At 32.9% G+C, this 22,977-nt stretch overlaps 5 protein-coding genes across 8 annotated transcripts; 2 read left to right on the top strand and 3 right to left on the bottom strand.

Moving 5' to 3' along the window:
- The first annotated feature begins 360 nt into the window (after positions 1-360).
- Positions 361-2,648, top strand: LOC105255978 (signal recognition particle subunit SRP68). Its single transcript, XM_011265571.3, has 3 exons — positions 361-518; positions 776-1,113; positions 1,313-2,648. The coding sequence occupies exons 1-3, from the start codon at positions 425-427 to the stop codon at positions 2,603-2,605; spliced, it is 1,725 nt and encodes a 574-aa protein (XP_011263873.1). The 5' UTR covers positions 361-424; the 3' UTR covers positions 2,606-2,648.
- Positions 2,649-2,705: 57 nt separating this feature from the next.
- LOC105255979 (cytosolic Fe-S cluster assembly factor NUBP2 homolog) lies at positions 2,706-4,735 on the bottom strand. The gene is made up of 5 exons (XM_025412935.1): positions 4,416-4,735; positions 3,912-4,000; positions 3,612-3,833; positions 3,356-3,509; positions 2,706-3,281 (listed from the first exon to the last, which is right to left on the bottom strand). Exons 1-5 carry the CDS (start codon positions 4,524-4,526, stop codon positions 3,075-3,077), a joined length of 783 nt encoding a protein of 260 aa, XP_025268720.1. The 5' UTR covers positions 4,527-4,735; the 3' UTR covers positions 2,706-3,074.
- Positions 4,736-5,234: 499 nt separating this feature from the next.
- Positions 5,235-8,702, top strand: LOC105255980 (DNA ligase 1). The gene is made up of 5 exons (XM_011265573.3): positions 5,235-5,625; positions 6,381-6,657; positions 6,763-7,040; positions 7,152-7,386; positions 7,469-8,702. The coding sequence occupies exons 1-5, from the start codon at positions 5,431-5,433 to the stop codon at positions 7,528-7,530; spliced, it is 1,047 nt and encodes a 348-aa protein (XP_011263875.1). The 5' UTR covers positions 5,235-5,430; the 3' UTR covers positions 7,531-8,702.
- A 4,223-nt stretch (positions 8,703-12,925) lies between these two features.
- LOC105255976 lies at positions 12,926-14,317 on the bottom strand. The gene is made up of 3 exons (XM_025412933.1): positions 14,133-14,317; positions 13,714-13,935; positions 12,926-13,511 (listed from the first exon to the last, which is right to left on the bottom strand). Exons 1-3 carry the CDS (start codon positions 14,277-14,279, stop codon positions 13,023-13,025), a joined length of 858 nt encoding a protein of 285 aa, XP_025268718.1. The 5' UTR covers positions 14,280-14,317; the 3' UTR covers positions 12,926-13,022.
- A 45-nt stretch (positions 14,318-14,362) lies between these two features.
- LOC105255977 (myb-like protein X) lies at positions 14,363-22,096 on the bottom strand. Of its 4 annotated transcripts, none has more exons than XM_011265570.3 (12): positions 21,888-22,096; positions 21,089-21,451; positions 20,791-20,854; positions 20,237-20,513; positions 18,331-18,532; positions 17,751-17,977; positions 17,229-17,521; positions 16,135-16,971; positions 15,541-15,648; positions 15,356-15,457; positions 14,818-15,115; positions 14,363-14,518 (listed from the first exon to the last, which is right to left on the bottom strand). In XM_011265570.3, exons 2-12 carry the CDS (start codon positions 21,144-21,146, stop codon positions 14,444-14,446), a joined length of 2,541 nt encoding a protein of 846 aa, XP_011263872.2. In that variant the 5' UTR covers positions 21,147-21,451; positions 21,888-22,096; the 3' UTR covers positions 14,363-14,443. The 4 variants fall into 4 exon arrangements, with proteins under 4 accessions (XP_011263872.2, XP_019884568.2, XP_025268716.1 ...); XM_020029009.2 differs by having other exon boundaries at positions 20,237-20,492; XM_025412931.1 differs by having other exon boundaries at positions 22,022-22,096.
- Between the last annotated feature and the right edge of the window lie 881 nt (positions 22,097-22,977).

The raw sequence follows: 22,977 nt of genomic DNA, 5'->3' as shown, positions 1-22,977 counted from the left end.
CTGTGCCAACTACTGTGTGCAAGTGCCCGTTTTCTTTCACAAGTTCCTCGATGATTTCCAGCTCCTTTTTTCTGAAAGAGTTCACAGTTGCTTCAATTCAATTATTTATTATTGATGGAGAAAAAACAGACATTTAACAAAATTATCAATATCTCACATCTTCAAAGTAACGTCATTGATAGAAATTAACGTTTCCTGGATTCTTATCCCGACGTCGGTCTCCATAATAATAAGAGAGAGCCTAACCTGAAACCCAAGCACCGAAGAGCGGCCACGTTTTGCGAGAGAAGCGATCTCTTTCGTTTCGCAATACAATATCGATACTATTTCGATTTATCGATTCTCGATATCGGTTCGATTCGATTCATGAAATGCGAGTGGACGTGATTTTTTTTTAGAAAGATTTAGGAATATTGAATACACAATGGTACTCGAAAAAAGAGTGGATTCTTCGAAGGAAAATCAGATGCAGGATGGGGGGATGATAACGAAAGAGCCGAAAATGTATTCCTTAGAGAGTATCCTTTCGAAATTGTTACCTTCGTAAACTTTGACAGCTACCAGTGCCTTACGTCCATGGTGCCATATGTCATTTTCCAACCTCTTGGAAGGTCTACTATTAACATTCTTCTAAATTAATTTCAAACTAATATGTGCTTGTAGGCAAATTAATATAACATGAAATTAATTAACATATGATTCACAACAAGATTTTACAACATAATATTTATATTGTTGCAATTTTACTCTCTGACAGTACTTAACAAATGTATAGTTTTAAAGATAATCAAGGAAGCGCAGCAGCAACATGGGTTGAGACACGGTGATTATCAGCGATATCGGGGTTACTGCTCGAGAAGACTTAGAAGATTGCGAAAAGTATTGAAAGTACCGCAAGGTGATAGACGTCATTTCAAGAGGAAAGACGTCACTCCGATCATGGTCAGCGAGGACAAATTCTTGCAAGTGCCTTTAATAATGGCCGAACGTGCTTGGAGCTATGCAATGCAACTACGCCAAGAGTCCAACACGGAGCCAAGAAAAAAATTTCATCTGGTATCGAGGCTGAAGAAGGCAGCTACGTATTCTATACAATTGCAAGAGTTGATAGAGGTATATTTTATCTCTAATTTTTGTGTGAAAAATAAACTTTTAGGATATTGAACTTTTAATTTGTTTATTAATCTTTCATCAAACATTTTTAATTTCTCTCTTATAGATGATTTACTAATTGTTAGTTATATGAAATTATTATGTGACTTTATTGATTGACATATGATTTTATTTATCACTTTATTATATTTTATTTTAGAATATAAATTGCGATGCACGTACAAAGCTGGAAGCTCAAGCGTATGTGGCTTGGATGAATGGTTCCCTTCAGTTTGAATTGCAACTGTGGAAACAAGCTATGGAGAATTTGCAGAAAGCGCAGGTGGTATATGGTAACCTGGTGTCCGCGCTGCCGGAATTGGAACAAATCGTGTACAAGGCGCGTGTCGAGGAATTGGCACCCAGTCTCAGATATTGCGCATACAACATTGGAGACACCACCGCTATGGACGATCTCATACAGATGCGTGCGCAATTGAGTGGCGAACTAATGTCCAATTTAGATTCTCTAATAGCTCAGACGCGTGAGAAGCAAGCCAATATCGAGGAAGTAACATGGCGCGGAAAATCTTGCGGTACCGTGCCACCGAGAGCGGCTGGTTTGATTATCGCGGATTCGAGATTAAATCAAGCTCTGGAGAAGGCCTCCACAAATCAAGCGAAGATTGATTTGCTGGAGGCGCATCTGATAGATTGCAAAGACGCTCTGTCAGTGGTGCGCGATCATTTCAAGAACGAATTGAAAAACAAGGAAAACGACAAGTGGTCGGCGCCGCAGCATTTGATAAATTATTTGCAGTATATTCGATTATCTCGCACGTTAGAGCGCAATTTGGCGTTGGTAAAAGCGGCCGAAGAATCGGAGAAAGCTAAGCCGCAAGACATAGTGCGTCTATATGAAGCGGCCTTATATAATGTCGTAGAGATATCTCAGTTGCAAGACGATGCAGAATTTGTGGAGGAACAAGAAGCAAAAACGAAAGGCTATAGGGCTTTTAGGTGTTTCTATGTAGCCCAAAGTCTTACAAATCAGCATCGTTGGCGTGAAGCTATGGCCATGTATCAGAGATCATTGCAGCATGTTAAAGATGCATTTAAATATGACAACATTCTTCCAGCCACACTGAAGGAAGCCTTACGCAAACTGGAAACTTCCGTAGAAGCTGCCCAATATTCGGCTCATGCTCATAGTGTTCTGGAGGATGGTCAGGAAGAGGAAGGTGGAATCAGTAAACTTGCCAAGAGCAAAAAACCACTGTATGAACGTTTACACGAATACAGGGAGGATCCTGCGCTTCTCACGAAACAACCGAATGTCTATAAATTACCACCGCCGATGCGCAACATTCCTTGCAAGCCTCTGTTCTTCGATCTGGCCTTCTTCATGGTCGAATTCCCAGAATTGACACACAAAATGGGTGATCAAGCTAAGAAAGGACAGGCAGGTCTCACTGGCTTTGTCAAGGGTCTCTGGGGTTGGGGAAACAAATAAATATTCTCTGCATAGTTCTATATGCTCAATATATATAAGAACTTTAAATACATCATATAGAAAATACTATTGTGACACTTATATTATTGTCTTTCTAATATGTTGACTCAGAGTGGTTTATTCGGATGCAAATAGAATTTGTGTTATATTATTAAAGACAAAAATAAAACGGGATACTTGCTATATTCAGGAAATCTTTTTTTTTTATTTTCTCTTCTTTCTTTATGTGAAATATACACATAAGTATTCTAGACATACAAGTGTGCTTTATGATAAAACAGTACTATCATTTTTTTTGCAATTATATATTATAATATAATAATAATATTATAAAAAGATATATTTTATTTGTATATATACAATTTCCTGTGTATAAGCAAGTTTATCTGTTATAAAAATTACAAAACATCACAAGCAAATATACATATGATGCTAAAAATCACACATATTGCTGATAAACTTTTTGATTTTAAGCTTCCTTACTTTTGGTGAGTTCTTCAACTAATTTTCGAAACACCTGTGCAACTTGACTATTGGGTAATGTTACCAAAACACTTTGTCCCTTGTCTGCTAAATTGCCGACTTCTGGATCTATAGGCACCTTTGCCAAAAATGGAACCTTTACCATTTCTGAAAGAGCTATACCACCACCAGAAGAGAATATATTGGTACATTCCTAGAAATAAAATTTATTAAATTTATACTGTAAATAGATAAATTGAAAATTGGAATATATAAAAAAGTATTTACTGTACACGAAGGGCAAACAAAGCCACTCATATTTTCAATGATACCAATTATATGAATCCCTGTTTTTCTACAAAATGTTACTTCTCGCAGAACATCATCTACTGCAACTGCTTGTGGAGTAGTTACTATAATAGCACCATCACAATTTACATTTCTGCAATATTTTTAATTATCTTATTAATAGCAATAATTAACAATGCTATATTTACTTTATTCTACAATCAATTAGCAATTATAAAACTACTTGCTTATTAACCTTAAATTCTCCATGACAGTAATATGTTCATCAGAAGTACCAGGTGGTGTGTCAATGATCAAATAATCAATATCCTTCCAAACCACATCAGTTAGAAACTGCTTGATCATACCATTCTTTTTAGGACCACGCCAAACTACACTATCGTTTTGGTTTTTCAAGAGAAAGCCAATTGACATGACTGACAATTTCTTTTCTGAATCTGCAAACACTGGTATCCATCTGCAATTTATTCTATTAGTATTTATTCTATTAGTAACACAATTATCGATGAATGATTATACAAGCAGTAAAATATACCCTTCAGAAGATTGATGAATATCTTTTCCTTCCAAGTTTAGTAAATAAGGCACGCTGGGGCCACAGAGATCGACATCTAAGATCCCAACCTGTCATAATTTATGATTTACATTCAGCTTTACTTAATTAATTTCTAATAAAGAAGTTAGATCGCAAAAATTATAGAAGTATTTAATTCGATAAAAAATTGGTTTGTTAAAATATTTGTTCTTCATTGTGTCAACAATATATAGAAAAAAATATATAGAAAATATATAGAAAAAAAAAATATAACATTACTGAAACATTACTTGGGTTACGTTCTAAAACGCAAGTAACCGAGGAAAATTTTACTCGATGGCTGATTCGAACCAATCGGAAACGCTTAAAAGAGTTTCGGAACGACTATCGAATAAAATTTTCCTCGGAGAGTACGTTTTGGAACGTACCCTTGAAAAACAATTTCAAGAAATTTTCCATCAGTTTTCGTAAAAACATTGTCGCGAAACAATTTCGGAAACTCACTCGAAAACCTGACTCTTTTAAAGCAAGTGCCAGCTGAGTGCTGATTGTTGATTTACCGACGCCTCCTTTCCCCGAAAGCACTAATAGCACGTGCTTTACTCCTTCCAACATTGTGAAAAATCAGATTGATTAACGACAATAAATTAAATTGGAAATGAACATGCGATCGCTGAATGATACTGCGACAGTTGAGCTTGTTTCACGACGTAAAAGGTATGAATGAGGTCGCGTCGAGTTTTCACATGACCGCTGATAATCAATCACGCTCGACCATGCGTAGTTATGTAAAACTCAAGTGACGAACAATTTTGACATTCATTGCATTATTCCATTATATTGTTATAAACATAACCTTAAAATTTTATTTATCGTCAAATTATGCAAAATAAATCACGATAGAATTCTAAGAATTTTCGATTTTTTTACAAAACTCGATTATACCAATCCAAGATTTCTATTTGAGATTGGTTTACATCAATAAAAATTCTCATTCATCTTTCAAAGATAACTTTTTAACAAATTTATTTTTTTAACACATGACGTTTAGCCTTAGATATTCAATTATGAATTTATTATGAAAAACTCGAAATATATAAGTCTCAAACTCTCATATTTTTACATAAGCATATCGTGAACAATTTTGCAGAATCGTAGTCTTTGAGGTTAGAGCAATAACACTATCGTGAAGTTGCGCGTTAATGAACTCCGCGATCCGCCGAGGCGCGCCGCCAACAATGCTCTGAAGTCAGCCGAGATACGCGTCACAGCCGCGTCAGCGATCGGTGAGCGCTCACCTGGCAGACGTCACGTCAGACGTCAGTTCGCCGCGCGTCCGACAGAGCGCCTGCCGCGTCGCTAGTCGATCCGTCCGCGCGTCGCGTCGCGTCTGGTTCATCCACGTACATACTTGCCGTCGTCATTGCTGTCACCGTCAACGTCCGCGATATAGTCCTCCGAGTTCCCCGGGCACACCAGAGTTCGGCCGTTGCAGTTCGCACGAACCTCGGCCGCCGCCATGGACCACGTCGGTCTGCTGTTGCAGCACTCGCAATACGTATACGCGGTCCCCGTGGGTGTCGTGCTGGTTCTCGCCATTCTCGTGTTCGCCTTCGGCTTCAAGAAGGCCGAACAGCCGCCGTTCGCGCAGCTGTCCGCGGGCTCCGACGTGGACCGAAAACTCGCCAAGAAGCGTGGCAAGATTCGTGAGAAGGTTAGCGAAACAATGTCGTTTTTGCGACGCGAAGTTTCCGTCTCCCTTTCCCTCTCTCTCTTTCTCTCCCTCTTTTTCGCGCTCCGCGCCCTTTTCCCCCGTGGACATCTATGTCGCAATGTGGTCTACCATATGGTTGCTCACTTGTGGTTGCAAGTCGATATACACGCACACACGTAGGCTAATCAGCTGGTTCCTCCAAGTCGGAGAGGGTGGTCTGCCAAGTGGCTGTTTTTCTCCTTCCCCCTTTCGTGCGCTGTGACGTAACGTTACGCACTGACAGGGTTTGTTTTTTTCTGTCAACGATGACACTCTTGTCATGTTTCTTCCCTTCTTATCTCGCATGCAACCCTAAATAATTTTCTTCTTTTTATTCTTTATGCTTTTATTGGATTTTATTTAAATCTTGTTTCACTTTGATTATATAAAAGTGTAAAAGAAAAAAAATTGTGTCTTTTAAGAACAGATATAAAAACAGATGTAAGATGTAAATATAATTGATTATGGCATTTATATTAAGCAAAGAAGGCTTGAAATTAAGCTATTTATTTTACTAAATGTGCACAAAAAAAAACTTAAAGATTAGTATTAACGAGAGTTTTAAAAGAACTTTGATTAATTTTATGAAGGTAATACAAAAGTATTATTTAAAAACTATTCAATATTTCTTATTAGAAAAAGAAAAAGTTGTATTTTAATAATAGATAGTATAATTAGGCAATATTATTAAAGATTTCTTATATGCTTTTTTGTAGAAAGCTACTAATGGACAAATTGCATCTGAAAAAACAAGCCCAGCTAAAAAGACATTAACTGCAAAGGCGGAAGCTCCGAGGAAAACTACAAAAGGAGATGATGTTGATGGCAAACTAAAAGAGCGTAAGCATGAAGACAACAAAATCACTACCACAACCAAAAAAGAAAAGGACCAACTTTCAGCTAAGATTGGAAAAGAGAACAAAGTGGAGCAGGTGAAGAACAAGAAAAATTTGAAGAACTTATTCCAGGAGAAACCTGTGGACTTTGACGATGGTTGGTTGATTTATATATATTAGCATAAAAATAGATAAATCTGTTGTTTGCGTACAACTATTTTGGGCTGTTATCTATTGGTATCAATATTATAATTGATAACAGGAGACTGGGAACAAGCCTATTCTCGTAAGGATAAGAAGAATAAGAAGAAAGAAGAGGAATCCCCTTCAAAAAAAAATAAAAAAGTTTCTAAGAAGGCTGATTTAATAAATGAGGCTAAGCAAAAAGAACAGGAAAAGCCCGAAATCAAAGATAAGATTGCTAAAGAAACAGAGAACAAGGAACTTAAGGAGAAGGAGAAGAAAGAGGTGATTCTTACACCTATCTCTGATGCAGAAATAGATAAAGCCAAAGAAATGGATAAAGAAGAACAGAATAAGGTACATTTGCATTTATGTAACATTGCAATAAATTTTAAGATACATTTGCATGTACATAACATTGGAGTAAATTTTTTTTCAGTTAACTAATCATTTATAAATAATACATAGGTCGAGAAAGTCGAGAAGGAAGAAAAGAAAAGTGGAAAATCAAAGAAAAATAAGAAAGTTGCTGAAGATGAAAATACACCCACTTCAGTACCATCCACACCAAAATCAGATAATAAGCCTGTTGCAGAAGAACCACAAGAAAAGCTGGCTAATGAGGAAAAAATAGCTACAGATAACGAAGAGAATACAGTGGTAGAAAGTAAGGAAAAAGCTGTTGTGTTCGACGAATTGGGAGGTTTGTTGTATTAACAATGAAATTATGAGAAATTATATTTTCGAGTTGTTTAATATGCATTTTTTGTATAATTATGTTTTAGATGTCTGGACAGAAGCAAAGCCTCAAAAAAAAAGTAAAAAAAAGGCCCGCAAGGATAACTGAAGATGAGTATGCACAATGTTAATGATATTATTCCTTACAAAAGGAAATAGAGTGAGAATCATGCTTGGTCCAAAGGGTGTTTGTCGCTTTTGACAAAATAGGTGTGTTTTAGATGACTTACTAATCGCGATCATCTGACCAAAAATCGTTCCTTTCTCCTTGTATATAATAATAATTGGACTAGATTGTTCGATTAATTATGATTTTTTTAGTTAATTATGACTTCCAGATTGCGTGAGAGCGCTATATATAGGACGAAGATTTTTTTGTACGTTTTTCATTTCTCTTAGTCCATTATTTTGCATTTAATAAGTCGTACAATTATCATTATTAACGAGACAATTCTTGTACACATTAACTTTCTAGGTACCATTACATGTTCATAATAACATATTATTATATTTCACTTGTCTAATTATAGGACTATGTATACAGTAGATCTGTATCATAAAGTTGTATAATGGTTAAGAATGGTACTTAGACCATTTATGTTTCTTTTGTTGAGTAATCTTATAAAGAATATTTGTACAATCGTATTATTTCTATATTAAGAAACAATTCTGTACACATTGTCGTCTCGCTGTTACTTAAACGTCAGTTTTAATCTTTTCATATGAATTTGAAAGGCAAAATGCAGAAAGTCTTCAGTATATTCTACGATAATATTTATAGCACAATCTATAGGACAATCTCCGAAAGCGGTAAACTTATATTGCTGATGTATCATTTATAATATAATGTTATGTATTTTTCTACATAATTAGTCGCTAATGATAGACTATTTTTTGTTTTAAAAACAAAGAGCGTTAAAAATCTATCTTATAACAATTAGTCCATTCTTAATTTGTTCTCTTGTTAAATACATCAGTAATATTGGTTTTATGGAGTGGTATAAATGACATCACAAATAATGACACACTATGAGTATCATACTCCAATGTGATAAAAAAATGGATAATTTAAATAGAATTTTGATTTATCTTAATGTACATTGATATGTGCATTGAATTTGTGTAATGTACGTTTACAAAGATATGTATATAAAAATGTTAAAAATTTTGAGAAACAAAAACTATGTGATATATCTTACGATAACTCACAGATAATTCACGGATTTGTTGCTGTTGTATATTTCATGTCGATGGAAATTGAATAATGACCCTAAAAAATTATTTGATAAAATGTAAGAAAGAGAGAGAAAAAGAGAGCGCTGGCAAAATATATCGATATTTTTGCAAGATAAGTGTACATATAGATATACTACATATAATGCTACGTATAATGTTATAAAGAAATATTGATTTTTTACAGAACTTTTAGAAGGTTTCAAATCCTTTCTAAAGCGAAAAGTATATATTTGTATATTTTTCTTGATATTATGACAATTTATTAAGAGAAACTCACAAGTTTATTTGCAAGCATGACAGAAAATGCTAACATATTGCTTTCGTGTATCTTTGACTATATTTTTACAGTTAATTAAAACACAAGATTATTATGATAACATATTACAGTTAGCATAATTATAGTTAGTAATAGATCTCATAATTTCAACTTTTGTTTCATGAACAAGCATGGTAGTGAAAAGAAAAATGAGAACGATATTTTTGTATAATTTTTTGTACGACTGAATTTTGTATGTATCTTATTGTATCAAACATTATTTTGTAAACGGCTCTCTTAGATAGTTATCGTCATGTAAATTGTTCGAGTAATTGAACGTAGTATTAGATCGAAAAAAGATTAAATCTACATCAAAACTATCGTTTGTGAATAATCCAGCTGTTCATCTCTTATGTAAAAAGAATCCCTTGATCATGCATTGAACGTGATCTACAAATGATTTTATGTACTGTGCATACCTTATAGACATTACTGTGTCAGAATACAAGTTATATCAATATCCTCTATTGCTTTTAGATGCTAAGCTCTATAAGGCTAACGTTGTGCAAGAGTGTTATTAGAAATATCAGAGAGCTATTCAAGATTTCACATTTTTCTCGAAATGTCCTAGCTTATATATTTTATCTGAAGAAAAGACAAAAGAAAGATATATTAAATATATATAAATATATATATAAAGAGAAGATTATATATTCATACAAGAATGACTTGATGTGTGAGCAAACATTACTATCGTTGTTATAGAAAATATGTTATGATAAACTTATTCTAAATGATTTTAAGAATTATCTGTTAATGTGTAAAATTGTATAAATAATTTTAGGAAGAAACAGAGCGAATGAGAGGGAGAGAGTGATATCATTTAAAATTTATGACAATATTGTGATAAGAGTACTATATATAAATATTACTTGAATGTTGCAAACTAAAATGCTAAACCACTTATAACTTTTAAGTATAGAAAGGGAGAGGAGAGAAAATCTTAGAGTTTGAATAGCCATTCATATTTTATATACTGGGCATCGATATATTAAATTATACACACACACGCGTATATACACATACTAGAAAAAGAAAGAGAAAAATTACTATGTGGAGATAGATTTTCAAGTTATGCGTTTAATTTTCAAACTTTCGAAAATTATTTATTGTAGTGATGATCATATAGAATTATGTAAAAAGGATGAAAAAAATGAATTTATCTATAGAACACATCGAGCGAGCTTGAATTGTAATATTACAAGCAACGAACTAATCGTCACATCAAATTGTTTGTGTCAATTGTATATACCCCGTGCCAAAAAATATCATCTCTCTTCTCTGGATTATATTTGCAAGGCTAAGCTTCGTACAATAATTTATGGATATAAAAAAAATTTAGCAATTCTATTTACGGCCATTCTATATTTAAGTCTCACGATAGATAAGACTGCGTAAATCTTTTCTTTCATCGTGTGCGCATTGCTTGATTCTTTATGGCATTGTAATCACCAGGAAATTTCAGTTGAATGATAGCGGTTGAGCAATTATCGAAATAGTTAATTGAGTAACTAACTTAATTTGTATAATAAAGAACCAAGTTTCTCTTTTCTCTGCGAAACTTTTATAAAATTATTTTTCCAAATTGTACATTATGAATGAAAATATGTATTTCGTGTATTGTAAAGAGCTGAATCGAAAGGTAAACGACATGAATTAAATTATCATTGTGGATATTTTAAGAATAATTATAAAATAAACAGCTTAACAACGCTTTCCAAATTTTTTAAAAAGTAATAAGTGAAATTTCAAAAGTCGATAATGATGTAAGTTAGTTTAACTGGCTAATTAAAACAGAGTACTTAACAATCGCGAGAGAGAAGAAAAGTGAAGCGTGACTTTTGGAATTACATTGAAACAAAAAAGCACAAGGAAATTAGTATATTTTTCTAAATACTCTCAAAATCACCACATCGCTACACAACATTCGTGAAAACGAAGTATAGTTTATCGTAGCAAAATATGTGTATTTCAAGTATTAATGCTTTAATACAAATATTTGATGTGTCAAGTGCTCTGCTGAAAACTTGTACGAGCAGAGATGGAGGAGAATATTTTCTCTCATGGTTCACAGTATATATTTTCGAGAAGATTTTCAAACGAAAATCAATAAAGTAGAGAAGTATCAGTAAAATTAGTAAAAAAAGTGGAGAAAAAGTTAAAGGGAAGATGCGAATCAACTATCAAATCGGAAAAGTATTATATATATATATTGTCATTGTACATATGTATATTAACAGAGTAATGTTTTTTTTTCTCATTGTCAAATGTATATGTGTGCAATGTTGCGTTAACACAATCTCCGCAGCGATCAGATTTTAAGGATATGTCCGAAGAATCAATCAGCGTCCAAAACGAAATACACGCTCTATCCATTTCGAAAATAGTGCAAGACAAATTTTGCAGTATAATAAATTTATAATCAAGGCAAGAGAAATACTACGATACTATTATTATTATTAGTTTTGTAAAAGAGATTCTCAAATCTGATTTTTTTTTTATTTTTAAAATGGACATGTTGCAATAATACAGCACACTTCTATTACGAATCCATAATGTGCTGTACACTTTTCATAGACTTAATATAACTATATATATATATATATATATATATATATATATATATATATATATATATATAATAATGGGTATGTCTCGGGATATAAAGTGCATAGATTGCATTTTGATAATGTATCTTTTCAATTCTTCCATCGAAATGTAACGATGCTGTAGCGCGATTATGATGGCCTATTTTAGTCGCGTGATTCAATGTAATTATAATTTTATGATTGTACGGCACATATATACGAGGACTGATCGCATTCGAAATATCGACTGCAACATAGAGATAAGATAAGGAAAACAGGTAGATAAATAAAAGCGACACAATATTGTCGAATATATATATAAAGTTATACATATATAATTTATTTTATTCACCGATTGTTGCAATCATGATATATGTGACAAATTAATATTAAAATTTATTGTATGTGTGCGCGCATGTGTATGCGTGTGTGTGTGTAGAATATCATATATTTTGTGTATATATAAAATATCGCGTCTATGTTTTGATTAATTTAAATCTGATCATTATGTGAGCGTATTAAAGCAAAGAGAATATGACACAAACAAAATATATGCGAACCCAATGAAGAAGATGTAAAATTGACGAGAAAAATTCTGTTCTCACGTAAATCGAATAATTGCGATTATGCGTTTATTCTTGAAAGAAAAATTGGGATATATATATATGATCGAAATATATATATATATATTTATGAAATGCAAGATATATATATATATATATATATATATATATACATAAATATATATATATATATATTTTTTTTTGCACTTATCTCGCTCAGCGAACGGAATATTTCTCGTGAAGGTACGCTTTTTGGTTGTGATATCTATGGAAAAATGTGTGCGAATTATGGGATGTGTCTTAAGTGAAGTGAAAAAAGACAGAGAAATAGAGAGAGAGAGAAAGAGAGAGAGAGAGAGACAGAGAGAGAAAAGAAAGACACAAATTGAATAAAAGTTATATTTTTCCAGCATTTAATTGGGAGCATTCACATACACACATTGCGCCTATCCGATTTGTATATATACCTATATCGAGGAATCTAGAATACACAGACAGATAGATAAAATGCAAAGCATTTCGAGTTGGTTCTTCCTTTTATTTATCGAGCGATCTGATTTGTATCATTTTTCGATAACGCGCTTTGTAATATTCTAGCTAATTGTATATTCTCTCTTATACGCGCTTCTTATTTACTTATAATATCTTATTAAAGTATTTTCTTAATAAGTAGATTACCAAAGATTTAGGTACCGCATGTATCGCATAATTATCGTTTTATTTGATTAATATTTTTGTCATATTTTTTTTTATAAATTCTTAATTTCTTTTAAATATTTCGAGAAGCTTGTTATATAATAAGAATAATCTACATATACAAATACATGTATGAGGTATTTCTATGCAAGAAATTTTTGCAGATGTCCAAATTTTTCTAATTATCATCATATTAAAATCGTTATTTGCGTAAAACGCCTTTCTTTGTATACTTGCTACATTTTCTCTTAAACTGTTTCATCGGTTTCTCGTTTTGCTCTCCGCCATCTTTCGTTTTAACAGTTTTAATTTCAAAATCCGTTATCGATCTTCTTGTCTTGCCGTTGACCAACAACCTGGCGGATTTTTTAGACGATCTATTCTTGCTCTTGACCCGCTTCTTCCCCTTCTTTTTTTTCTTTTTTTTCTTACGTTCCATTTTGGCAATTATCGCTTCGGTGTCCGCGGATATTTTAATCTTTGGCTGCTGGATGGCAATAGTCACCCTTACGAAGGAATCGTAGAGGACATCTCCGCAAAATTCGCCGAAACAATATTCCTCGCCGCACTCTCTGCAGGTTTTTACGCTGCTTTCGATTATCCCCGCGCGATTCTTACTTCGCCTAATAGGACTTGTTGGCGAACGTCGTTCTTTCATTATGGTCTTCGCCTCTAATTTGCCCATCTCCACCTTGTAACAAGAGGTTTATCAAAAAATTATGAAATAGAATCGCATTTTACTCTTGCGCGAGTAAAGTTTTAAAATTAGAATATAAGTGAGAAACATTTAAAAAGTTATATAATAAAATTAATTACATCTTAAAATAAAGTAGTTATACATTTGCAAAATATTGATATCTTTAAACGAATGGTATGAGTATATAAGTCCTCACCAATCTGGAAAACATTTCTTCGTCTTGACGAAGCTTTGGTCTGATGGGAGTCAGCATTCGCCAATCGATGGCGACTTGTTGCAGCTCCTGCAGGTCCAATTCTCTCATGTCCGGTGGAACTGGATTACCATAAGTCCATTCTCTGCCAATGGCTTTAAGCTCTTTCTTGGTCGCTTTCCAGGAAAATTCTTTGTCGCGGACTTTGATATCTTCTTTTTTTACCTTCATGCAATTTTTCTAATTACTATTAAGTGTATTCTAATATTTCCATAATAAATCATAATAAGATTTTTCACTTTTATCCCAATATATTATAATTCGTAATTATTATATAAGAGCATTAAAATTTTTCCCATAAATTTTTCATATTTACATAATTCAAAAATTTTTATAACGTAGTGTTATTAGAAGGGCCATACTTTTTCCGGTTTGATTTTAAACTCTGGACAGTGTTCCTTGAGTCGTCGAAACTCATCATAAGAATTACAGGTCGCCTTGCTTAAATCAGGTATCAAATTTGCATCTTTCTTATCATCCTTCAACAGATCGTCCAGTTGAAAGGCCATTATCTAAATCTGCAATGCGAGAAAGGCGAATTTGAATTTTTCTCGTTGTTTGCTTGAAGAAACAATGTATGTCTCAGCGAAAACCCCTTTTGCACTCTACTCGATGTCACTTTCTATGCAAATGAAAAGAAAAACGAAAGGAAACAACGAAATTCTGCAGGTATTTAAAAGACTTCAGACGCAGCGGGTGAGACCAGACATCGCTCGGAATCCCACTCGATTTGCTTCATCAAAAGTCCCTGAAAAAAGATAAACATATTTTAAAAAATATGCTAAAATTCTGTCATTATTGAAGAATTAACTACAAAGTTTTTCTAAAATTTTACGATATCTTTGCCCTAGAATTAATCGAAATAATAGCAAAATAAACATACCATCAAGATATTTTGTAACAATTATTCCTTAGCGTGATTTTATTATATTTAAAATAATTATTTTTTAAAATAATTTTATAATAGCTGATTATAGATAATCATAAATTTCATGATTGAAAAAAAAATATTTTGATGTGTCATACTGATATCTGATTGCAACGTACGCTTCTTAACGACGACAATTTGGATAAAATCTCTTGTCCGCACCAGACATTGGAATTATCGTTGTCCGATCGATTTGCGTGGTTCGCGTTGCAAGAAGTGCTATCCGATCGCATCTTTTTTTCAGTACGATCTTCAATATTAATCTTCCCATTTTTGTCGATTCGCAGAGGTACAATAGAATTCAGGCTGTCCATCGAGAGATCGGCGTCGTAATTTTCGAGTTTCGTTTTACGCCTAATGGTGTTCCGGCTTTTCGATTTTCCATTATTCGATTTTCGTCGATCAGGAGACGGTGATCTAATTAATTTCATTTTGGAACGATGAAGTTTTGACAAGTAATAATTGATTTAAAAAAATATCTTATTCCAAACAGCTTTTTTCTTGTTTTACAAAATATTATTATATTACTTATTTCAATTATTAATCATTTATTTGTAGTGATTTATATTTTGTAATTATATTTAAAACTGCTCTTTAATTTTTACTTTATTAAATAATTCTTTAAACAATTTGTTATATTTTTTTAAAATTTCTTACCTGGATCCTTCATCGCTAGACTCGACTTGTCGCCTTCTCAATCTTAATCTTCTTTGATAGTGCGGATCTTTCTCACTTTGCGTCCGGTATCGTGTGCCTGGGCTAAGAGTGTTTTCATTTTTTACATTCACGATCGTGATTATTTAAAAATATGTTTAAACATTATTATATCCTTTTCGTTTTACCGATTAGCGTTCCATCTCGGTCTGCTATCGAGGGTGGTTCTGGGTTGTGATTTGGATCGCGGAAGCGTTTTCATGGAAATTTCCTCTCCTGGATTCACATTGACCGACCTTCGAACGATTAAAATTATGCATTATGACGTTATGCAATTTTGTTGAAAAACAAATTTTAAAGCGATTTACGCCAGGCAAGATGATAATAGATTCATGCTTTTGTCAAGCCAAAGTTTGTTTAGTGGATGATTTCAAGCAGCAAATTTTAACGAAACTCCTTTTAACAAAAAATAATATCATAAATAATGTTGCAAATGCAGAAAAATGTTAAACTGTCAAATTATAAGAATACGTTTTCTATTTTCTTAGAAAATAATGAAGAACATTTCACTTACTGGATACTTTCCTCGCGCGGATCGACAGACATTTCGCGACAAAGCGTCTTATGATCATTAAGCTTATCGTCTAATTATGTACGCTACTATGAAGTAAAAAAAAAACGATAATTACCGGCAGATACTACTGCATGCAGAGGAGAATAGTCGTCGTTCGGCTCTAAGAAGCCTGGAAATGCGACATCAAGATCGCAATATGGCGACTCACTTTTCAACGTTTCTTCGACTGGCGTTCGTCGTATCCTTTCGACTTTTTGTGCCTTCGGTATCTTGATCCCTAATCGATTGGTTCTGCAACTTCTCCCGCAATTCCTGGATATCGGATTCTACGTCCGTCTGCGTGCCGAAGTCCCGGCCGGCCAGCGTTCTGTACTTGCTGGGCGTCAACAGCCTGTTCTCCACGAAGCTCGAAGACGAGATGCTGTCCCTTGAGGATTTCCTCGGATTCCTAGGACTCCCATTGTTCCTCATGATAGTGTTGAGACCTAACGATAAATAGTCCACAGTGTTCTCCGCGAATTTACGCGGACTCGGTGTCATCACTAGATTCACCAGTTGCAAATTCGCTTTGCTCAAGATCTCCGGATCCTCCAGTCTGCCGCTCAGCACGATCGCCACGTCCTTGCTCACAGGAACCTGAAGAGACTTTGGACTCGGATCCAGCATAGCCTCCTCCGACTTGTCCGCGTAATTTGGTTGCGAATATTCTTTCTGCGAATCTTTATCGAGCTCGCTTTCGCGATAGTTGTTAGCCTCTTCGACGTTCTTCGGACTTTTTTCCACAGGATAATCGGTGGCTAAATTTGTGCTTTGCATTTGCGAGCAATTTTGTTCTTCGAATGTATCCACATTGACAACTGCCTTTGACTTGTTGGAAGACTGTGTCACAACGTCGTCTTCATCAACGTGCGCATCTCGCTTCCGTCGATTCTTCCGCTCTTCTTTAGCCAATCGTTCCGCAGCCTCTAATACTTCGCGCATCGCCTGCGCCTTCTTCAGCTTTGCCACTTCCTTTTCGCGCAATATCCGTCGTTCTTCTTCAAATCTACAATGAATTGAATTTACCGATTTTACAATTTTCTTTACAGAAAATTATTCTGCAAAAAATACGATTTTTCTCTCGAAAAAAAATGTTTATTATTATTTTATTATAAAAATATAATGCGTTATTATTTCATTATAAAAGTATAATAAGAATTAATTGCTCATTTTATTTAAATCAATTGCTACAACAAAAGCTTAATATTTTATGAAATATTTTTAACTTTTTATTTGCATTTTATTTATATTTATTTATTTTACCTTTCCCTTTCTTTTTCTCTTTCTCGTCGGATTCGCTCATCTTCCAATCTTTCTTCTCTCAACCGTCGCTCTTTTTCCTCTTTCCTCTGTCTGTCCTTTTCCTCAAGTTGCTGCTTAATAGCATTTTGCAATTCTAATGCTTTCTGCCGTTTCGCTTCACGTTCTTGAAGGATGTCCGCGTCCATTGGAATATTTTGACCTCGAAGATAAGATACTTTGTTGGTGTCGGAGCTGGTCGAGCCAGTTGTCGAACTGTCCGGGCTGCTAGCGCTATCATGATTAATCACTAAAACCTTGATCACAGAAAGATAACAGTTTTTGAATTTTCTAGCAAGGTTTAAACCAAGGAAAAATGTCAAACTGTCATAATGCTAATAGCACATGACAGTTGTATGAACATGTTATATTTGTTTGTATTGGATTGAGTTATAAAAATTATAAAAGTTCAGGTGGACGCGAGATAAAATCTCTTGAATGATTTAGAGTTTCAAAGGCATTCAACAAGTTTTCAATAGACATTACTTGACTCGATTGTCCTAATCTTGATAGCCAAGAGGGCGGTGGCGGATCGCTTCTTCCGTCTTGACCCCAGATGCTACCCCACCTTGGCCTGTTTAATTCGCCTAGTCTGCCAGACGAGAGCCTTCTCGAAGGTGGCAATGAACTTTCCGGGGTGGTGCAATAAGGATTCTGCCAAGTTTTTTCCGTCATTTCCATTCTAGCCGTTGCTTTACCGTCAGCTAGAACTCCTTAAGTTGAAAAAGTATAAAAGAGCTTTATTAATAAAGGAACTAATTAAAACATGTAAAAAACAATATTAAAATTAATACTACTCAGAAATTTTGCGTGTGTTATATTTCTTCACATTTATTTTAATATTTCTCCTTTTTTCCCTTATTTTCACATTTATTTTAATATTTCTCCCATTTCCTCAGACATTCACAAAAGTAAGATTTTCTTTTACAAAAAAAAATTGAAAAAATTGTATTAATTTAAATATTTAAATTATTACTTTTAATGATATATTTCTTTTGACATTTATATAATCTTACAATTACTAAAGTTCAAAAGAACTCAGGCACTAAAGTTTGAAAGAACTCACTTTGCCCTGCTTGAGGTACATCGATAGAATCGCTGGCATAACCGGAAGTTTCCCCTTCGCGTTCCTCACCCGGTGAACCATAATGATGAGGCTCTTTATGAGCCTCGCGATGATCGTTGGACCGATGATGATGGTGTTCCAGTTTCTGCGACCTCTGCGACTGGTATCGCGATCCTTCTACACCGAAATCACGCTGTTGTTCCTGTGGAATAATAAGACGGTAAAGTTAGATAAAACGCCCTCGAAGAAGAGAAGGGAGGCGTGCTTGCGTGATCGAATGCGGAGATTCCGGCTTTCGTGGCTTGTGAAAGGAAGAATTATGTTCCTTCGTGTCCTATATATGTATATTGTGGTTAATATTACTATCGTGCCTGGTGGTGTCGGAGACGTCGGGACATAAATCATACACCATCTAATTTTTTTATTTTATTTTCTTTTTTATCTGCTTATAAATGAAAGTAGAATTCAAGTTGCATAATAATAATTACTTGTAAAATTGGATAAATACACATACGATTTGTTTGTTTTTTGTCTATTTATTTATCTCACAGATATATTATTTTTGTAGATGCAATTGATAAATTAAAATAATTGGTAAATAATTAAATAATAATTAAATAATAATAATAATTAAAATTATTAGTGAATAATTGTGAATAATTAAAAGAGCTTGATATCTATTTTTTCAAAAAGTTAAGAGATTAATATAAAAAATTAATTTTCCATTAAAATTAATTTTTTCAAATATTAAAAAAAGATGGATTAAATTGTTACATCAATTTTTTCAATATTTCGGAGTAGTTCAGTTCAAACAGTTTTAGGGCAGCAAAGCCGCGATAAAATCAAATTCGTATGTTTTGTGTCGTGAGTGGTTTTAGCTGAGGGGTAAAAGAACGAACTTAATGTCCGTTACTCCTAAGTTTGAAAGCAAAGTGTATAGTCTTGAGGTCGTTGAACTTTAATCATACGATAAGAATCGATTTACCGGACTGCCTTACTTTTGCTTTTTCCTTGCGAAAGAGCAATGTACTATCGAGTGTCGCTTGCCATTTATGAAATCGTCATTAGACGTGGTCGTTAATTTAATGGATCGTCGAATTTAGAGAGTCAGGGAGTTGGAAAGTTATTCCTTTCCAAGTGAAGAGACGCAATCACGTTCCACTTGTTTAAGTATATATTATATTTTCTATTATAGAAATTGTAGCATTTCACAATAAGAAATTTAATAATGTCTTAATAAATAAAGAGCGATGTATAAAATATGTATGCATATTAATGTATAAAATAAAAGAGAAATTTTCGTTTTATCCTGCAATATCTTCTTGATGTATAAATATAAATCTATACTGTTTAACTATTCGATTACTTTAGCCAGTTGTGTTGCTTACTGTTGCAAGTAAACTTGCGGTAAGCGATCAATTATTCAAGCGAAGATAATACGCGCAGTATTTTTTTCATTCGTAGAAATCCTCTATCGGGCATAGCAAAGTTATTAGTGGTCTGATCGATTTTAATTTTACGCCGAAATGAATTTTGTGATAAAGGAAGAGAATATAATTGTGTAAGTAATTATTCTTGGAAAACTTGATTCTAATAGAAATTTAAAACATATCCAGAAAATTGTCCTAGATATTATTCTATATTTTTGAAATAAATAATTATATACTGAACTCTTTTCCTAAAAGAAAATGTTTTAAAATTTTGTAACAAAAATATCGTTATAAAAATAAAAGAAAAATTAATAAATAATAAATATAATAAATATAAAAGATTATTTTACTAAGAGATATATTTGTAGATATATTTAAAATTAATTAATTTTATTAATATATATTCTCTGTAATTTTTTAAATTTATTATTTAATATGTATCACTAAATATGTATATAATTTAGTCAACTGCTTACCAATTGGCAAAAATACTGTTGTTGTTCCTTGTTGAAAATAGGAGGCAAACTGGGACTTCTACGTCTGATTTGCGAAACGTCCATTTGGTCCCGGAGATTAATCAAACTACCCCCATTGTAGTCGAGACATTTGAGATTGTTGCCATTTCCGGAGCTTTCCGTCACCAGACTTTTCAGACTAACGGTACTTCCATAACGTCCGAGTGCACGAAGGGGTTGTGCGGAAGGCTTATCCTTAATTTCTTCCAAGGACAATCTGACGTCATTCGAGTAAGTGCTGTTTCACGGATATTTTGTTTGAAATATAATTGAAAAAAGAAAAAATTTAAATCTCTTTCATGTATAAGTCAAATAATTTTAAATTATTTATAATAAAGTAAATTTTATTACTAAATTAAACAAATTTAATAGATAATTTAAAAGATTTTATTGATTAAATAATTTGTTTGTTAATGTTGTAAAACAATAATACTTAATTTAATTTTTTATTTAATATTAATATTTAATTAAGAAAAAGCAATATGTAATCTAATAATATGTTTTAATAAACCTACCGAATGTGGGTGCGGTTACTTGGTCTTAAAGGGCCCCAATTAACACCAAGACGAGCCATTTCTTCTGTGGAATCGATAAGAGAAAATTTTATAAATATACTTATTTTTCATATTGTTTTTATCAAAACAGATTTAAATATATATAATAAATTGATACATAACATAATAATAACATAAAATATAAAGACATAAAGACATAAATAATATAAAGATTCTTGATCTATGACTGGGTGATACAAAAATGCCCTGTAAAAATTCTACCCACTATAATTGCTAATTATTATTTATTTACACTTACCTCTTTCCCTTGCCCATTGTAGTTTTTTTTGTTCTACCAGCGATGTTCTTCCGATCATAATCGTATATGATTCCCGCGGGAGCACAACGATGCGCGAAAACAACGATGAACGCGATCGAGAGAGATAAAACAAGACTCTAAACTAAACCCTTACCCATAACAGTTGTCCATTTTCGATTGCCTACCTATGTTAGAGTCAGCAACTGTCAGTGGAAATTTTCATCAGCAATATTCCGAGCCAGAATATACATGTATATATTTCGTATCACTCGATACTTGTTCGCCAAATTATTTTTAAAAAACCACTCGCACATATTTTTCATATTTTAGCGCAAAATTATTCTGTATTCTGAACATTTATATCTGAAAAAAAAAAACCTATTACTGAAGTTATCATTCTATGTAAACTTCGAATATGTAATATCAATTTTTATCGTGTATATTTAATATAAAAATAATTGATTATATTGTCAAAACTTTGGATGTTATCGTTAAATATTTTATTATTAAATGTTTTATATTTCTGTACAGTTTAACACTTTAAAAAATAATCAATTAATCCTCTATATTTTCTCAATTTTCTCAGTCATAGATACATCATCGCACAAAATGAAGGCAATGCGACATTCAATTACAGAAATTTTAAAACCTTTCTATTTTTTTTTCAATAATTCGAATACGATCATCTATTTTCTTAGCTAAATAGTTCAAATTAGATCACTGTCGAAAATTTTGCAAATTAAATTCTTTAATTAAATTCTTGCGTATTTTTTCGTTAGTCGAAAATTATTCTAACAACCTAATTTCTCGATTGTCAATCAAAATCCTGTTATGCAAAATCTCTTATCACTTTGAATTTTACGAATAAAATTACGAAAAAAATGCACGAGTTTCTTGATAATCGAGGATAATCCGAAATTAATCAGATATTACGTAAAGTTTCGCAAACAGTTCTTCAGACTCACGGCTACCGCGACTTCTCGGCATGTCAATATTTGTGAGACTGCGGTAGGGACCATGCGAGTACCCTGGGTTTACCTGGCACGACCGATGCCGAAGAAGCCGACACGAATGGATGTCACGATTCGATCGCGCGTTTCCATAGGAACTATCGGACACGCGAGTCGCGCTCCTTTATACCGTCTCCTCAGGGTCGATAATATTGATTATTTACGATAAGGGATAATGACCTCCAGTTTCGCGGTCAGAGATCACATTCCTGTCGACGTGCCGGCAAATGAGCTTCCGCTACCGGTGAATATGTTTAAGCAATTAAAAAGAATAGATTGAGAAATTATTTGTGCTAGAATTTATGTTCGATAACGAAATAAGGTGAAAAAGCTATATTTCGGAAATAAAATTCATTACTAGAATTTAATGAAAAACGTAAAGAAAGTGAGAAATTTTTTTACATACTATAAATTTAAATATTTTATACCAGCCACGCACGCAAAATTAATGACTGTATAATTTAAAAATTCTAAAACCTCTTCTTATTTTTATCTTAAATCTAAGAATAATAAGTATTATCAGATTAGAGAATGTAATTTACATAAAATTAATTTTTTTAAAATTAATATCAATTAATTAATTATATAAATAATTTATATACATATATATATATATATATATATATATATATATATATATACATAGATTAATTCTTTCCAATCTATCCTGTTTTTTTCTCTTTTTATTTTCATTATTATATACTAGAACATTATACAGAACGTACGCTATGTACTCATTTAATTTAGTTCTTCATTTTACTGTGTAATATAATCCGAGAAAAAATATATTAATTATATATATATATCATAAATATATATAATTAATATATATATATATATATATATATATATATATATATATAACTAATTATATATTAT

The sequence above is a fragment of the Camponotus floridanus genome, unplaced genomic scaffold, assembly GCF_003227725.1.
Source record: "Camponotus floridanus strain SB8 unplaced genomic scaffold, Cflo_v7.5 scaffold59, whole genome shotgun sequence".
NCBI classification, from domain to species: domain Eukaryota; kingdom Metazoa; phylum Arthropoda; class Insecta; order Hymenoptera; family Formicidae; genus Camponotus; species Camponotus floridanus.
The sequence above is the reverse complement of the archived record's forward strand: the minus strand, read 5'-3'. Positions and strand labels throughout refer to the sequence as shown.